Below are 18,434 nucleotides of genomic sequence, written 5' to 3'. Positions count from 1 at the left end.
TGACTTGGAAGTTAGGGGACCTAACAACTTCCAGCCCCTACTCTACGCTTGACTTGCTGTGTGACTTTGGTCAAGTCACTTCCCCTTTCTGGACTAGATCGCTACTTGCCCACATGCATTTGGCCTCAGATAACCTGTAGCCCGGGCATCTGCATTTCCAGAGATTTGGCTAGAGCCAAAGGCTCAGATCAGGTAACTAAGAGGTTCCCAAACTTGAAGGCTCATCGAAATCACATAGGGAGTTCCTGGTGTCTTACTGACTCTCAGGTCTCCTAAGCTCAGTTATATAGCAGGCACGCAGCTTCAGAGAGCTCCAGAAAACAAGTTTTGGCATCTTTCCCATTCCACCCCCCACAGCTCACTGAACATGCCTTCAGTTCATCCAAGCACGAGCAACCCTGTGATCCCAGCATCACGCCACTTTTGCTCCTTCCCCATCCGAATCTGTTCTTCAGGCTCCTGACCTCTCCTCAACCCCTCCCCTGGGCAGGTTCACCCCTCCCCTTCCCACCCACCCTCCGTCTCCCGCAGTCCTCTTCCCCGATGCCGCTGTACGGCACTGGGAAGAATAAAGGGAGCTCTCTTCTCTGCGGCGTTCACTATCCACAGGAGAGATGGGTCCCAAACCACAGGCATCCCGGGACATTCTGGCAGCAGGCTGCACATGGACAATCTGGGTTAAAAACCTAGCAGAATGCTTGACCACTGGAAGGAAGGGAGCGTGTTTGTAGATTGCCTGGGATCGTCTCCCATTCCTCTAACACCTTATGAAAGGATCCCTGGCTGAGGATCTCTTCTCCCTAAACGCCATGTCAGCCACTGGGCTCCAAGTCTGGACTCTGGAACCCCTGCCTATCCTTCCTGCTCTTCCCTGTGTGCCTACTGAGCCCTTTGGTCCATGTACCCCTACCTTGGAATTCTCACCCAGCTCCGACCCCTTTCCCCTGCCTCCGTCACTGGCCACCCAGCTGTCAGTGGTTCTTCGCCCATTCCTGTTCCTGGCCCCAGCCCTTCCTTCCTGGCAGTGTTCATCCCCAGAGTATGGTCCAGTGCTAACACCTCCCTCCCTCCCTGACCTCGACCTCTATTTCTCCCCCACTCCATTTTCCCCCTTTCCTGCTTTTACCCTTAATAGTTCCCATTCCCTTCTTTGAGAACACGCCTTGATTTTGACTCTAGATTTTTTTTCCCCCTTTCCTGCTTTTACTCTTAATAGTTCCCATTCCCTTCTTTGAGAACACGCCTTGATTTTGACTCTAGATTGGCCTTTTCCGTTAATAACTGAGTTTTGAGTCACTAATCCCTTATTCACTCAGCGGGCGTTGTTGCCTGAGTGCCTGCTATGTGGCCTGGACCTGTGCAGGACTTTGAGATCCAGGGACACAGCCCAGAACTTGCCTAAGGATACTCCAGCCTGGTGGATGAGGCTGTCAAAGGATTAGCGCCTGGTGTGGCAGAGGCTTCATCAGGCATATGTAAAGAATACAACAGAGCAAGAGACGGGTTTGCTTTGGGTGGGGCTGGGAGCTGAATCTTCAGTGACGAGTAGGGAGATAGGTCAGGTGGACAAGGTTGAAAGGCATTCCAGGCAGAAGGAAAAGCATGTGCATCCATGCAGAGCAGAGACCAGTAACAACCAATCTAGGCAGCCCGAGAGGGTTGGACCACCGGGCATCATGAAGCAGGAGGCTGCCCTGAGCAAGGCTGGAAACAAACAGGGGCAGGTTAAGGAGGCTCCTTATCAGCATGGGAGAGAGTTGTGCAGGTTTTGCATGCTGGAAAGCTCCCTCTGCAGGCTGTTTGGAAAGAGTAAGACAGAGGAGACCCAGGAAAGGCTCATATATCCCACAGGTGCATTCGCCACCAATTGTGAACGTTTAGGATGAACCAGGCTCTGCCATCCCATCACCTTCCATCACTCTTGCTACCTCCCACTGCCAAGGTCCATTTCTCTTGCCAAGTGAAAGAAGCAGAAGCTTCTCTTCTGGTTGCCCATCTCCTGCAGCTCCAAGGGGCCCTGGGCATCTTAGCTTACAAGCATGTCCTCTATTTTCATTTCTACCGCTGTGTCATCCATGGTCTCTTCCTCTCCTGATCCCTTCGACCTCAACTCATGGCCCAGGAGAGACGCTAGTATTCACTAGCTTGACTCACTTCCTAATCCCATTAGCTTCTGAGAGCTGTTGTAACAGATGCCACAAACAGTGGCTTCAAACAACAAAAATTTATTCTGTTATGGTTCTGGAGGCCAGAAGTCCAAAACTCGGTCTCACGGGGCTAAAATATAGGTGCTAGCAGGGCTGCATTCCTTGGGGAAGCTCTGGAGGGAAAATCCATCCCCCTGCCTTGTCCAGTGACTAGCAGTTGCCTGCATCCCCTGGCTTGTGGCTCCTCCCTCCATGTCCAAATCCAGCAACCAAGCTTTCTTCCATTCTCTCTCTGACTCTGACCCTCCTGCCTCCCTTCCACGAGGACCCTTGTGATGACATTGGGTTGCCTGGATAATTCAGGATAACTTCCCCATCTCCAAGTCCCTACCTTAATCCCATCTGCGGTGTCCCTTCTGCCGTGAAAAGTGACATCTTAATAGTTTCCAGAGATGAGGATGTGGATACCTTTGCAGTCCATGATGTTGCCCCTCACGTGGCCTTTCTAACGTCCATTTGAGCTTGTCAATCCCAGGAGTCTGTGAGCATCTGCTGTCGCTGACCCATGGCTCTGTCTTTGTCCTTTCAGAGGAAACGACATTTGAAGCAGGAGTGAAGGTTCAGATCCACAGTCAGTCTGAGCCGCCTTTCATCCAAGAACTGGGCTTTGGGGTGGCTCCAGGGTTCCAGACTTTCGTGGCCACCCAGGAGCAGAGGGTAAGTTCCTGGGCTGCCTGGACCAGTGGTCCCGGGCCTACACTGGCCACCTGCAGAGGCATGAGGAGGGGAAATGGGACTCCCAATTTTGGAAGGCTCTGAGTCCACTCAAGAGGCCTGAGTGGGGCTGGGCTTGGGACAGGGTCTCACCTAGAAACTGGAGAAAGGTATCAGCTAAACTCTCTAACCCAATTCTCCCATACCACCTGTCAGTTCCTAAAATTGGGTGTAAGAGAAACCCAGCTTCCTTTCTTTTTCACCAAATTGGGTGAGTGTTTTTTCCAGAACCTGTGTTGGGGTGTTCTAGAACTTTCTGAATTTATGGGAAAGCATTGGTTCTGTGGGCCTCCCAAACTGTCCCTTGTACTTAATGCCTGTATACTTGCTGAGGACCAAGATCATCCTCCACTGCAACACATAGTGGGTGTGATGTTGGCTTTGAGGCAGTGACAGAAGAGGCTGGCAGGCTGGCTGGCCTCCACAGACCCCAGAGGTTGAGGCTGGTGGGGAGATCAGAAATGAGCATGTAAGGGTGTGCCAGGTGGGGAACAAGTGGCACAGCCAGAAAACCTCATCTTTAAGGACAAAGAAGGAGGTCATGAAGCAGATGGCAGGGAACCAAGTACAGGGCTGAGGATTTGAGTCAAGAAGGATGAGAACACAGATTAACAAGTCAAGGCATGCAGACAGACAGGGAGCACTAGTGAGCCCAGAACCCAAGCTATTAGCCTCATGGGCTTTTGAGTACCGCCAATGGTAAGCATAGCGAGACCCTCATTAAAGTGACAAGGACAGATTTTAATCAAAAATATACACTTGCAGTAGGAACAAGGGTTCAGCATGAATGGAACTGAACTTCCATTTTCACAGAGGTGGCTGGGCATCTTAATGGAAACATGAGGGGAAGGGAGGGGAACAGAAGGGCAGAGTCATGGATGTGAAAAATGGCAGAAAGCAGGAAGGGGGGACTGGTCCATGAGAAACCCACCTTGGTTTTGCTAACTGGCACTTGTCAGAGTTAGGCTCCTATCTGCCCACAAATACAAGGGGACGGAAGCCATATTTTTAGCTGTTGGCTGGAGCAGATAGTAAATTCTTTTGACAGTCTTGAGTTTTCTCAGGCAGGGACTTACCCTCCATGAGCGACACTAAAGAAATTTCTGGACTGAGTGGGAAGCTGGAGCTCAGGACTTCTAAGAATAGTTGAGTCTCTTTCTACTCCCAAAAGGAAACCGAGGGACTCCCCACGGTGAGCACGATGCAGAAGAGCCCATTCCAGGCTTCAGAGAAGAAATTTATTGTTTGCTTTGAAGTGTGTTCTCAGAAAATCAGCCTCATTCAGAGCAGCCTTGTTAGGAGTATTATAACTAATAAGATATCTGGTTAAACATTTTACAACTCTTCAAAGCATTTCTGTATCATCTCAATTCATTTCATTCATATTAATAGAGAAATACAAAAACACATCCCAGGGCTAAATCTAATAATAAATTATGTTTACATGTATATAAAAGAACATATTCATAGGAAATAAGACTCAAAGGAAATAAGCCAAAATACCCACAGTAGGGGAATTTTGAATGATTTATTTTCTTTTCTGGGTTTTCCACATGTTTTAAAACGTGGCTCTTTTTTATTCATTCAGCAAGTATTTGTTGAAACCCAACTATGAACAAGGTCTTGGAGCTACAGTGGTGAACAAAAGAGACCCAGGGTCTATCCCACAGAGCTTATGAATTAGTATTTCTTTCCCCCCAAAAAAAATTAATGTGAAGCCAAATAAAACTTGGGGATTGGTCCCATTTGTGTATTCTCATTCTGCCATTAGTATCCAGCTGATCCTCTTTCTCAAACACTGCGTTTCAGTGATTCCAAGAAGTATAGCTGACTTTTGAACAACGTGGGGGCTCAGGAGTACCTAAGTCAATTAGGGGTTTTGACTCCCCAGAAACTGAATTAATAATAGTCTACTGTTGAAGCTTTACCAATAACAGAGTCAATTAGCACATATTTTGTATGTTCTTTGGATTATATACCATAGTCTTACAATAAAGTAAGCTAGAACAAAGAAAATGTTAAGAAAATCTTAGGGAGAAGAAAAATACATTTACCGCATTGTACTATATTTATCAAAAAAATTCCGCATGTAAGTACACACACCTGTCTTGTTCAAGCATCAAGTGTATATTTTTCTCACATTTTAACTTTTCTGAAATCAGGATTTGTTTCTCAATCAATGGCATCTTATAGCTAAAATTAGCAGTGCTATTTCTTCCTCGGTGTCATATAAAATCATGGTGCCTCCTACAGTCTGCCTTGGCTACAGTGTCCCTCTTCCAGGATTCAGCTGCTTCAGTTCAAAACTCAAGGGAATCTTGCAAGAAGGCCAAGTGTGACAAGACTATGGGAAGAGAAGGCCCTTTCCTGGACAGTTGGTGTGAATCATGCCAGAGAAATTGACTCCTGAGTGAGAGCACGAAGAGGAACTGGTGATTTAAAGGACCACTACCGTGAATCCCTTTGTGAATGGGGAAGTCCTTTTGCATGGTAAAAATCACTCCACCCGTGCCAGGTGTATACATACCTCCTTCAATATCTTTTCATTTTTTTATTCTAAAATAGCACACTATTGCTCTGTAAACCAGACTGAAGATGACTGTTTTTAAAATCAGTATTTGCCCTAAACCCTATGAAGCCAGGATATGCCCCTGACTTATAGAACAGCCTGAGAAATGCTCCTTTGATGAGCTTAGCTACAGGGGGAGTCCTGCAGAATCCCAGGACCACCACCACCACCAGAGACAAGCAACAGGATGACACACTGGAGTGGAGACAGACCCAAGAAGGGAGGAATAATACCAATCACTTCCAACTGAACATACACCACCTGCCAGGCATCAAGCAACCGAGACACTTGACATGCATTATTTCATTTAACCCCCCACAGCAAACCCAAAAAGGTAATGGTGTTATCTCCACGTTCCAGATGACAAAACTGCAGTTACGTAACTTGCTTAAGGTTACACTGTAGGGGGAGAGCAGGGCTCAGCCTCGAGGCCAGATCTCTCTGTGGAGAGGAAACGAGACTGGGAGCCCAAAGGCCTGGAGTCTATTCCTAACTGTGCCATGAGACCTCAGACAATTTGCTTCCCTCCCTGCGCCATGGGGTTTCCCATGCATGGAATGGAAGGGCTGGGTTAGATGACCTCAGAGGGCTTCCAGCATTAACATCCCCGAAGTCACAGGTAAATAATATTTTTAAAACTTTAGAAGAGAGGTCCTGAGCATGTTCCTCAATAGTACCCCTGCCTAGCACTTCCCATAATTTGCAAAGCCTCGAACCTTAAGAATGGCTTCCGAGGCTCCGTTCAACCAGGCCTGAGCCCTCTCTCCTGTGGTTAACCAACATGCATCGGACTTCAGCCAGACATTCCCTGTTCTTTGATGCCTGCTTTGTGCATTTTCTCCCACTGTTCCTTCTGCCCAGAATCCCTTCCTTGTCTTATCTGCTTGGCGAAGGCCTAGTCATACTTCCAAACATTGTTTAAAGATGGTGGTCTTTAAGAAGACTTTCTCCCACCCCTAAGAAGCAGCTAGTTGCTCCATTCAACTCTCTGTTCATTCATTTATTCCTTCAACAAATACCCACTGAGCACTTCTTGTGCTGGGAAAATGAAGATCAGCAAGACCTGCTCCCAGCCTTGGAGCACTCACAGAACGTAGTGGGTTTTTTGGCAATTTTGTCCCACTCCTAAGAGATACAAAAGTCTCCTTGTAGGACTTAGCTCCCCTTGCGCAGCACTGATCTTTACACCTACCTTAAAAGAACTGATTTCTTTAGCTTCCATCAGCTCTTGTCTCACCACAGACTGGGAACTCCCTGAGAGCAAAAGGACTAATTCTCTCGAATTCTATACAACCAATGCCTTGCTTATATATGAGCTCAGTAAAGGCGCATTCTTCAAAGAATGAGTGAACTCAGATGCGCAAATCTGCACCCTCTGTTCAAATAGCACTCAAATGCTTATGCTCTCCCTGCCTCCCCCCTCCCACCCCTGCCAAAACTCCCATGCAAACAAACCCTGAGGCCCTTTTCTCCCTGAGGCTAAGCCAACCTGTGATAGATGGTGATATCTGTATCATTCTGGCTACACACTTAGAGACCTTAATCATCCCAAAAGGTCATGAAATTGTTCAGGGTTGGAAACAATCTGTGTACAAAAGAGTGGAGGCAACAGATGAGAGGGGCAGGACAGAGCTCTGGAATTTGGGGAGAATTACATGCTTTTGTGGATAGATGTGGAAGGGCAAAGCTAGGACATTCATGTAGTAAGAACCCGAGAATGTCTTCAATGTTGACATCACCAGTCAGAATCTTTGCCCTAATTTAAGGTGATTGCTCATCATGATGGAACTCCCAGTTGTGATTTGATATCAGAACACTTTCATCATCTCTCATGCCCTGTTCCAAGAGGGATTCTTGTTGATTCTCCTTTTCTAAATATTCAAATTCAGCCATTTTACTCATACCTCTGGGTAGGGCTGAGAATGAATCTGTAGATCCTGGGTAGTCAGTTGGCCACTGGTCCCATTGTTCAGAAAATTTCCTGGAAATCACGGCCCTGGGTCTATATTTCGAGGCCTCAGAAATGCCTTGGGTTGCCAGGGTTGGAAAATCACTGGCCGGAGGTATCCCATTTTCACCAAGGACCCCTTTCACTACCTCTTGTTCTTTGGCCACTGGGAATGAGAAGTGTTCCAATCCCAAACCCTGGACTCTGTGTTGGTTCCTCACGGGCTGTATCCAAAGTACCATGAGAATGCCCATCATCATACCATACCCTGCCTTGAGCAGCTGCCCACTAGCCTGTTTGGGGCTGTAAATAACGGCAGATACAAATGTTTGGGTCCTGCTGGACCGAATTAAGTCATTGGCGGGATGTGTGGGCCGAGCTGGCTCCACCAGAATCTTAAGCCTTTGCCTTTAGTGCAGGTTGGCAACACTTCCAAAAGTTGGAAGGAATTCTACCATGGCTCACAACAATAGTATCCCCTACCCCACCCCAAGTAAACAGTCTCAGCTGTTGGGTGGGGTGCCCCCGTCTGCTCTTGACAACTCCGCTCAAGCTTCCAAATACAACTTCCTAAGTGACTCTCTAAAGAAGACTCATTTGTCAATCTGACAGCCAGATCCATGGTCTGTAATATCTGCTTCATGGACCTCATTAGAAATAGAGGTTTGCCCATCTGTTTTTTTCAAGGCAGAAGAGAGAACATGTTACACATGCCTTCAGCAACTTCCAAACTGCCAAAGCTGGAGCCACATAAATATGGCAGCATCCAGTTCTGCTCCAGAAAGCACCAGGGAGGTACCAGGAGGTGGGATGGACTGCTGTATGGCCAATCCCTCCATGATGAAAGGGTACATTGTCTCTCTTAAAGAGGTAAAAATAAGAACAAACTAAGCATTTACTAGCATAGCTACTTAACCAGTTTTTACCACTCAGCCTCTAAAATAGAAATTCTTCCAGATCGCCACATGGTTTTGTCGATATTCAGTTTTTCACCACTTTTTCCTATACAATGAGTGCTTGCTTTTTTCAAGGTGGAGGTGATGGCGGGGGCGGGGGAGAAAGCATGTTGATTGGCTAGGATGAGCCAGTATCTCAGCTCTGTTGGGGGAATCCCAAAATAAGCCCACATAAAAATATGCTCAAGCCTTGTAAGAAGATAAAATCACTCTACCCTGCCTCCCTTCTGCCTTCCTGCCTTCCTGCCTCTCCCGCTCCTTCCTTCCCTAATAAAGAGCCTCCAAACCATTCTGGAGACTTGTCTCTCCTTCCTCACCTCCCTTATACTTCCTAGCCCACCTCTAGCACTCAATTGAAACTGTTCTTCCGGCTGTCTGGGTGGCTCAGATGTTTAAGCGTCTGCCTTCGGCTCAGGCCATGATCTCAGGGTCCTGGGGTTGAGCCCCGCATCGGGCTCCCTGCTTGGCGGGGAGCCTGTTTCTCCCTCTCCCTCTCCTTGTGGTCTCTCTCTCTCTCAGTCAAATAAAATCTTAAAAAAAAGAAAGAAACTCTTCCTCATCAAGGTGACCTATGAAATCTGTGTGGCCAAAGCCCGTCTTTGTTGATAAAGACACTCCCCACTCAGTCATTACCCTACCTGGTTTCTCCGTGGCAGGTATACTGTTGATCATGCCCTCCTGAGACACTCTTTCCTTTGGCCTGATTTCCTTCTCAGTCCCCATCATGAGCAGTTCTTTCTCTGTTCACCTACGACAATGGACGTTCCAAGATGCTGTTTCTGGCCTCTCCCAATCTGCAGTCTCCTTGATTGCTCTCGCCCTTGACCATGGCTCTCAAATCGCTACTCCCAGCCCAGATGCTGCTGAACCCCTCCCTACAGAGTCCCATGGGCATCTCAAACCGTCAGTCTAAATGGAAAGCATCCTCTTCCCCATCCCCCACCAGCACCCCAACACTGCTGGTCCGCCTAAGTCTTGCAACCTTATGAGTGGTTTGAGTACACATATGCACTCACTAGAGGGTGACCTTGTGCCTCATTCTTCTCATCTGGAAAATGGGAATGACGGTTCCTATCTCAGAGGATAACTGGAGGACTGAGTCAATGCTTTCATGTAGAACACTTCTTGGTTTACAGTAAGTGCTCAGTAGATGTTAGCTATTATTATACCCCACCTCAGACACTACATTAATTCAGTCCTTTGTGATTCCGCACCTGGACAAGAACACCTGTTTCAGTGGTCTCCCTTCTGCCCATCCAGCCCCTCTGCAATCCATTTTCTGCATCAACATGATCTTTGTAAAGTACAAATCTGAGCATTTCCCGTTCTCACTGCCTGATGAAGCCTGGGAGTCTCCCCATTGCCCTTTTTGCTCTGGCCCCTGCCTGCTTTTTCAGCAGCACCTCTCTGCTCCACCAAGCTCCCACACAATGCACCAGCTACCCCAAAACGTGGGCAGTTATTCCTAAGCCTCACATGCTCTCCTCTCTCTCTCCTTGCCAGCAACACCCTTTCTGCCCTTTCCCTACCTGACCCATATGTGTCCTTCGAGATTCAGCTCAAATGTTACCTCCTCCAGAAGGCCATCCTGGAGTATTCTGTGTGAATCTTTATCATAAAATTTATACATTGTAATCATCTGTTTACTTTCTCCCCTACCAGATTGTGAGCTCTTTGAAAATACAACTCTCTTTGTTCTGTTCTTTATATTTCAGTATTTTGCATGGTGCCTTATATACAGAAGATGCTTGATAAATTGTATTGAATGGAATGAGTGAGAAAATGAATGCATGAAAGAGAGAGGAAAAGAGCCTAATTTATCATGCTCCTTTCTTGCTTGATACCCATGGATGTCTTTCCAGAAACAGAATAAAGTCCAAATTCCACAACCCCCCTCCAACTATCACCTTTCCCAATGGTTGCATGCCACTGTGCTTTGGCAGCTGCCCTCTGATCCACACACTGTCTCACATGGGCCTTGTGCCTTCCTGCCCCACTCTTTGCTCATTTCCTGTTGACTCTCTCAGGTATTGAATATGTGATATGTGCCCAGCACTGTGTTAGCTATGAGTGATACTACAGAGATCACGACTGACCTAATTCTTTTCAGACAGAAGAATCTTCTAGTCTAGCAAGAGAGGCAGATAATCGATCACAGACTAAAAGCTATCTGTGTCTGTGTAATATGCCCCCAATATACTTTAAAATTCTTACGGGAAAATATCAGCTCATAATTCTTAGAGGGAAGGATGGATGAATGGAATATTGTAGAATGATCTCTGAGGTCCGCCTTCAATAATTTACAGTCCATCTAAGCTCTTGTTAGCTTCCAGATTTGATGTGACTGAATTAAACCGTCTTCAACACTAGGCAATAAAAAAGAAAATGTTCCTTTACGGAGTGCATGGAGAAAAGAGATTAGCCGGAAATGGCACAAATTGACATTGCAGCCCCAGCTGGAGTCCAAAGTCTAGACCTTCTGTAGTGCCCACCCTCACTAGCAACCATCAGGGCAGAACTAGCTGCTTCTGGACCCTCTCTGCCCTGGCTCTGACACCAGAAACCAGTTTTTTTTTATCTCTCAATGGCTTTTTTCCTCCTTGGACCCTTGCAGAAGAAAGGAAGCTCTAATGTGTCTATTGACTCACGCCCTTTATCTTACTCAGGAGACAAGTTAATAAATCAGAATATTCTTTGTTTGGGTCCTGCTACCCAGTATACCATGTTATCTTCTGATTCTCAAGCAGCTTGCTATCTGAACCCTGAACACTGGGGCTTTGTTTTCTGATTTTTTTTTAAAATAAGGGGCAAAAAAATATCAGTAGAGGACACTTCCATATACAGGCTTAAAGCCATCTCATCTTATTCTTGCCAACTGGGAAGTTTAGAAAATCACAAACAAATCTTTTAGAAATATCAACCCTAATGAATGAAGGAGGGGAGGCATTTGAACAGCCCTGCTGATGGTCACAACACCTTGACAAAAGCAGAGGAAAAGAATCTTGGAAAAAACATCTCTTTCTTATTTCCCCCGCATCCTTCTCGCTTGAAAACAACTGTTGCCCAGGGATAAAGTCCTCGCATTTGTTTTTGTTGTGACAAAATGGCTGGACAGACCCAGGAATCTTTCGCGGTGGGCTAATAAATCTTAGTCCTAATCTGTTAGACTGCTCTCTAGCCCCAAAGCCTCTCTGGTCCCCCGCCTGTTGAGATTTCTCTCTCTCTTTCTTGAGCATTTAAAACATTTTTTTTTTTTAAAGATTTTATTTATTTATTTGAGAGAGAGAATGAGATAGAGCATGAGAGGGGGGAGGGTCAGAGGGAGAAGCAGACTCCCTGCTGAACAGGGAGCCCGATGCGGGACTCGATCCCGGGACTCCAGGATCATGACCTGAGCCGAAGGCAGTCGCTTAACCAACTGAGCCACCCAGGCGCCCGCATTTAAAACATTTTAACAACAGCCTGCTGGCTAGTGATACAACATAATTAATATAAATTTACATAATAACGCAAGTTCTTTGCATAACTTGCTCTATCCAATGAGAGTATGCCCTTTGAGGGCCAAGGCTCCAAAACAATGAGCACAGAGCCTCATGCTGTAAATCAGTGAATGAAATTGTTGCAGACTTAATCAATACTTGTTAATGGACTGCTCCAAACCCTGCAGCACATCCTGTTGGGGAACAAAAAGTCATTCCAAAACCAAAGTCATGGGTTCTTGATTTATCAGCTGTATGTTTTGAGATGGCACTCAGAGTCCTTAGAATGGGGCCTTGGTCCCAGTGGGGTTGCAAAGGACAGGAAGATGGCATTTGGCCAAAGCCTGTGGGAGAGCCTAGGGGATTTGTAAAAGGAACGAACAGAAAGGGAGGGAGACCCCAGCAAAGAAGCCACCCCTCCCTGCAGAGGGCAGACCAGGCAGCCGTTGAGGGTGTAAACTGGTAGAGCCTTTAGACCAGGGACGTGGATGGGGACTTGGCAGGATCCACCCAAGTGAAAAAGGATGCATTCCCTTCAATCTAGCAATTTTTGTCCTATAGAAATATTTAAAAATATACTCCCAAGAAGCCTGGATAAAGATCTTTTCTGCAGCATTGTTTGCGAGAGCAAATAATTGGAAACAAGTTAATATTCATCGATAGGAGGATGATTATGCATCTGCATTCCCCCACCCCCCACCTCCCTACAACAAAGATGGTGAGAAAGACCTGGAAGTCATTGGGGATATTTTCCAAGCCTTATTGGTGGGAAAAGTGAGTTAGAGAAAAATACAGCAGTTTGGTCCCATTTATATTAAAAATACTCATATGCTAAACTAAACTCTCTTTATAAATGCAGGTGTATGCAAATAGCACACAGAAAAATTTTGGAGAGGTGCATACCCTACTGAGAGACGCTCAGAGGAAGGCAAAAGAATTGAGTATGCAAGAATTCATTAGTGTATTCATGTATTAGTTATGCAATTTTTTAAGGACAAGCATAATACCGCTATTTACAAACAAGTTGTATTGTTTGGACCTGGCATCTAACAGAGAGATGGGCTCATATATAGGGGGTAGGGGCCTGCTCCCTACAGCCAGGGACAGCCTCCTCTGCAGGCTCGTCCTGCAACATCTTCCCCAGCGGACAGCCTCCACCAGACCCTTCTTCTGCTCCCGGCACATGCAGAGGCCATAGGGAAAGGCCCGCAGCTCTGAAGTTTCCCGTTTAAGGGGAAAAAAAATTTGTAAAGATTTTTGCCTGTTTTTGAAGTTAGTTCAAAAGGAAAATGTACCCCCCCAACATTCAGATCTGGGGCCAGAGTGCAGTTCCCAAAGATCATTAAAGAGCATGGGCCCAGAACACATCAGTCCTCCATCCGGGTAGGACACATTTAATGAGCTCAATGATTGGATTGTGTTGATTAGGTTAGATTAGATTTACAGGTGTCCTTAACCATTCCATAGCTCCTACAGTTGCCCTCTGACCTTCTCCACCTCCATACCCTCAGGCCTGGCCGCCCCACAGGTATATCCCCCTCTCCCTGTCCACTCTGGAGACAATGGGTACTCTCACTTGTTGGGGATATATTGTCTCTGGGACTGAGAATTATCCTAGGCATGCCCTAGCACCTGTCCCAGGGACCGGTGTATAATAGCGGCTCAGGAAGTGTTCATTACATTGAATTGGACTGATCTGAGCCCTCCCAAGCCTCCACCAAAAGGCCTGAAAAGAGCCAGCAGCAGGAGCAGACTGGGCCAGGCTGGGAAAGTTTTCCCCACCACCCAGCTGGTCAGGCTGCTCCTGAGGCTGAGCCCCAGACCGGCCCCATCACCAAGGCTGCTGCTTCACCCACCAAAGGGTGAAGGATGGCAGCTGTGATGCCCAGTGCTTGCAGATGGAAGACAGGAGCTTGAGCTTAGCCACATTTTAAACCTCAGAAGGAGCACACGCAGGAACTCCTCCCTCTGAGGGGACACAGCCTCGGAAGAGACATCACTGTGCAGGCAAGTCTTTCAAGAAATCATAACTGATATTTATTGAGTCCAGAACCTTTCTAAATGTGTCATATCAATTATCTTAGGTATGCCTCTCAAATGGAATAAGGTAAAAAGAATTGGAAACTATTTTATAGGAAATCAAACTGGAGCACAGAAAAGTGAAGAAACTTGCCCAAGGACACGCAGCGAAGAAATGATTGAGCCTGGAATTACAGTCAGTTGGAAATACTGCCTTCAGTGGCCCTGGGGCATTCTGCTTCTCTTCTGGCCAAGAGGACAGGACAGGCTCTGAGGAACTCAGAGAGGGAGAAACCAAGACACAGGAGGAGGCCTCCCCCTGGGCAGGGGCTGTGAGATGCCCCAGATGCAGGAGAAGGAAGGCCAGCTCCAGAAATGGGAAGTACTTGAAGGCTAAGGACAGGGGAAGGGGCCATGCAGCCACGTTCAACACAGGCACAAAACACCTCCAATATGGATGGAGGGAAAAGCAGGGCCCACACGGACACGAGGAGCCAAGGGCAGCTTCTTCTGTCTAGTTTCTTTCCACGAAGATCATAATATATGCTTATTGGAGAAAATCGGTGGGGGACAGAAAAGTAGTAAAACATAACCCAAAAAACTCCCACTTTGAGGAAGGAATCGTTACGCATTTGGCATCCTTGGCATCTTTCCTTGCAGATTTCTCTCTGTATACTTTATTGTTCGTGTCTCCTTAGTTAGGGCTCTTGGGGTGACCAGGTGCAGATCGCCTCAGAGGCTCACTCAGGAATGGGCCTGGTAGCTGAAGGCTCCTGAAAAGCTGCAGAGAGACGCACGGCAAACACAGCACGTCTAGTCTCGTGCCCGCTGAGAGCCAGAGCCAATGACTGCTTTCTCCCTTCCTCCACGTGTGTGGCTCCCCACTCTCCCCCACCCTCTCTCCCTCTCCTTCCCTCCTTCTTTCTTCTTTCCTTCCCCTTCTTCCATCCCTCCCTCCCTCTCTTGGGCAGGATTCCTGCGAACCAAGAGGAAATAAGACCCTCTATTAAAGAGAATTCATATCAGGCCTCCACATCCTTTCCTAATGCCGCTTCTCTTTGAATGTGATTGATGTTGCCTTACTTTATAAGCGTTTAAGAAGCCACTTAATGATAGCAACTGAACTTCCTGATAGGTAGCAAACATTGCTATTATTATGACTATTCTCCTAGGCTTATCTATTTCTTCAATCGGTCCGAGCAGAAATAAGGATGAGTCACTGTCGAAATTTTCCTAGGAAACACACTCTTATATTGTCCACACATCATGCACCTAAGCAGCACGGGGGGTCCGCCTGGGGCTGCATTCGCTGTGGCGCGCCTTTCCCGCGTGTTTTGGAGCAGGTGACTGGATTAGTCATCCTCTTCCCAGTGGGGAAATGCATGTCATTACAGATCAGGAAGGAAAGCTGAGATCTTTGCCTGCTGCCTTTCTACAAGGGAGAGAAGAAGCAGGAATACAGCCCCAGCATGGAGGAGAGGGGCTCCGGTCATAGTCATGACTCTGCTATTCATTCTTAACACAGCCATGGCAGTGCTCTATACCTCTTTGGGCCTCGGACTCTACCTGCCTAGTGGGCAAATAACGTCTGCTCCTCTCATTCGGCTCTTGAAAGGGTCAGATTGGATAATAACCATGCAAGTGCTTTAATCATGAAGGGACTGCATCCGGATGGAGAAGCAATGGTGCCTATTAGGGTCATGCGCACATGATTCGAATCTGCTCTCTACTCGGGAAAAGCGCGTACCCCCCAGCATTGAGATGGCCTGTGCTGCTGGCGGCAGAGATTCTGGCTCCTGGTTCCAGATGTAATAATAGAATGGGTTTATCCTCTCATCAAAAACAACCGAAAAAAAATATTGTATGAACAACAGTTTTCAAGAGTACTGAATATTAGACAACAAAGGACAACGATCCCAGAGAGATGGAAAGCAAAATAGTGAGCCCTCTGACTGCCCCAAGTTACATCCTTCGAAGTCTCCAGGCCACATTTTGTGGGGGGTCCACGCAGAGCCCCGTGGACTCTTGAGGACACATTGAGGCAACTAGAGTTCACAGGACAGAGTACTGATAAGGAAAAACCACAAAGAGAGAGAAATCCAAATATCTGTAGAGCATCCCCCTCAGAATTCAGGTTCCTTACTGGGCTGTGCATACAAGGAAACTATCCAAGGCCAAGGAAAGAGTGAGCTGAGAGGCCTCAGGGGAGCAGTGAGCAGCACTCACACAGAGCTAGGGATGCTGCCTGGAAACACTCATAATTCACAGCACATTAGGGGGAGGCATCCAAAGGGGTCTTGCCCCAGCAGTAACAAATAATTAGCTCTAGATTAAAATTGCTCTGCTTCCACCTAACAAATCCTAAAGCAAAACCCAAAAGGGTCAACTAAATTGTGTCCCAGAGCAAAGCTGGAGAAAATTTACGGAAATACAGAAATATCTGACACCCATCATGACAATATTCACAATGTCTTACTCTCAATCAAGTACTAGCAGGCATGAAGAGGCAGGAAAATACAATCCATAAAGAAAAATGACCGATCCATTGAAACCAAATCAGAACTAACACACGTGAGAAATAGCCAGCAAGAACATTAAAACAGGGGTGTCTGGGTGGTTCAGTCGGTTAAGCAGCTGCCTTTGGCTCAGGTCGTGACCCCAGAGTCCCGGGTCGGACTCCCTGCTCAGCAGGAACCCTGCTTCTCCCTCTGCCCCTCACCTCTCTCACTCTCTCCTGCTCTCTCGCACTTTCTCAAATAAATAAATAAAATCTTTTTTAAAAAAGAACATTAAAAGAGTTAAAACTAAATCCCATATGTTCAAAGTATGGACTTGGAATATGTTTTTTTTAAAAAGACCCAAATTGAGCTTCTAGAGTTTACGATGTCTGAAATGAAAAATATGCTGGAGGGGATTAACAGCAAGTTAAATATTGCAGAGAAAAAGATTATTTAAACAGAATAAATAGTAATGAAACAGAGAGAACAAAGAATTTTTGAAAGTATCAGAGAGCCATAGGACAACATGAAGTGGCCTAGTATATGTGGATTTGAAGTTTGTGAAGAAAGGGGAAGGGCAGAAAAAATATTTGAGCAATGATGGTCAAATCCTTTCCAATTTTGTAGAAAACTATAAATCCACAGATGTGAACTAAACAACAAACCTTAATACCAAGAAACATGAAGCAAACTGCACCAAAATCACTCAAAATCAGAAAGAAGAGAAAATCTTCAGAGCATCTGGAGGAAAATGACTCATTGCACACAGAGAAACGGGGGAAAAGGAGATGAATAAGGGGAAGGGAAGGAAAAATAAAATAAGATCAAAACAGAGGAAAGCAAACCATAAGAGGCTCTTAACTACAGAAATAAACTAAGGGTTGCTGGAGGGGATATGGGTGGGGGGAATGGGGTAATTGGGTGATGGGCATTAAGGAGCACACTTGAGGTAATGAGCACTGGGTTTTCTATGCAAATGATGAATCGCTGAATTTTACTCCTGAAACTAATAATACACTGTATGTTAACTAAATTAATTTTAAATTTAAAAAAATAAAAATTAATTAATTAATTAAATAAAATAATAAAAAATAAAAGTAAGCACAAGAAAGGAAATAATTAAAATCATAATAGAAATGAATGAAATAAAAATAAGAAAGTTTTTGAGATGATTAATAAAATGAATAAACTTCAAGGCACCTGGGTGGCTGTCAGTTAAGCATCCAACATGGAAAGCTCTTTGTTCATCTTTTTTTCTTAAATTCCACATATAAGTGAAATCATATGGCATTTTCCTTTCTCTGACTTATTTCACTTAGCATAATACGCTCTAGTTCCATCCCGTCATAAGCTCAGGTCATGATCTCAGGGTATGGGGATTGACCCCCATGTCGGGCTCCCCACTCAGCGAGCAGTCTGCTTCTCCTTCTCCCTCTGCCCTCACCCGTTTATGCTCTTTCGCTCTCTTTCTCTTCAATAAGTAAATAAAATCATTTAAAAATGGATAAACTTCTAGCTAGAATGATCAAAAACCATGAGAAAAAACACAAGGTATCAAAATTATGAAGAAGAGAGGTAACATCAGTAAAGACTCTACAGATATAAAAAGGGTAATAAGAGAAAACTATTAATAATTTTTTGCCAATAAATTTAACAATTTAGGACGTCATGTGGGTTGCAAAGATTCAAATTCACTCTCACTTTCTGTAGCATCTACGGGCTGCATCCAGGGTGACCAACCATCCTGGTTTGCCTGGACTAAAGGGTCTCCTAGGAGGTGGGACTTTCAGTGCTAAAACTGGAACAGTTGGTCACCCTGGGTGGCATCCTCTTGTAATTCCACAGTTCCCTCTTCCCAGTAAGTCACCCAGTAGCCACAGCCAACCACAGAGGGTTATCACGTACCAGACTTGACCCTGCCCTTGTGCTGTCTGGGTCATCTAAGTGGGCAAGGGTTTTGGTTGACCTCGTCTCCATACTGGCCCTGCATGTCAGAAGCAGAGTCTTGCAGGGGCTTTCTCTTTCTCTGGCATCATGCCACAAA

General features: G+C 46.0%; 1 protein-coding gene across 2 annotated transcripts in view; it reads left to right on the top strand.

Annotated features, from left to right (window-relative positions):
- Positions 1 to 18,434, top strand: part of ASIC2 (acid sensing ion channel subunit 2) — a 1,112,496-nt gene that overhangs the window by 1,039,658 nt on the left and 54,404 nt on the right. For both annotated transcript variants that reach the window (XM_078063539.1, XM_036122794.2), the window contains exon 3: positions 2,737 to 2,864. In XM_078063539.1, the coding sequence (XP_077919665.1) occupies positions 2,737 to 2,864 (128 nt within the window). The remainder of the gene's footprint in view (positions 1 to 2,736; positions 2,865 to 18,434) is intronic.

This window comes from Halichoerus grypus, chromosome 2 (genome assembly GCF_964656455.1).
Source record: "Halichoerus grypus chromosome 2, mHalGry1.hap1.1, whole genome shotgun sequence".
Lineage (NCBI taxonomy): Eukaryota > Metazoa > Chordata > Mammalia > Carnivora > Phocidae > Halichoerus > Halichoerus grypus.
Note: the sequence above shows the minus strand (reverse complement) of the source record. Positions and strands in the feature narration are given on the sequence as shown.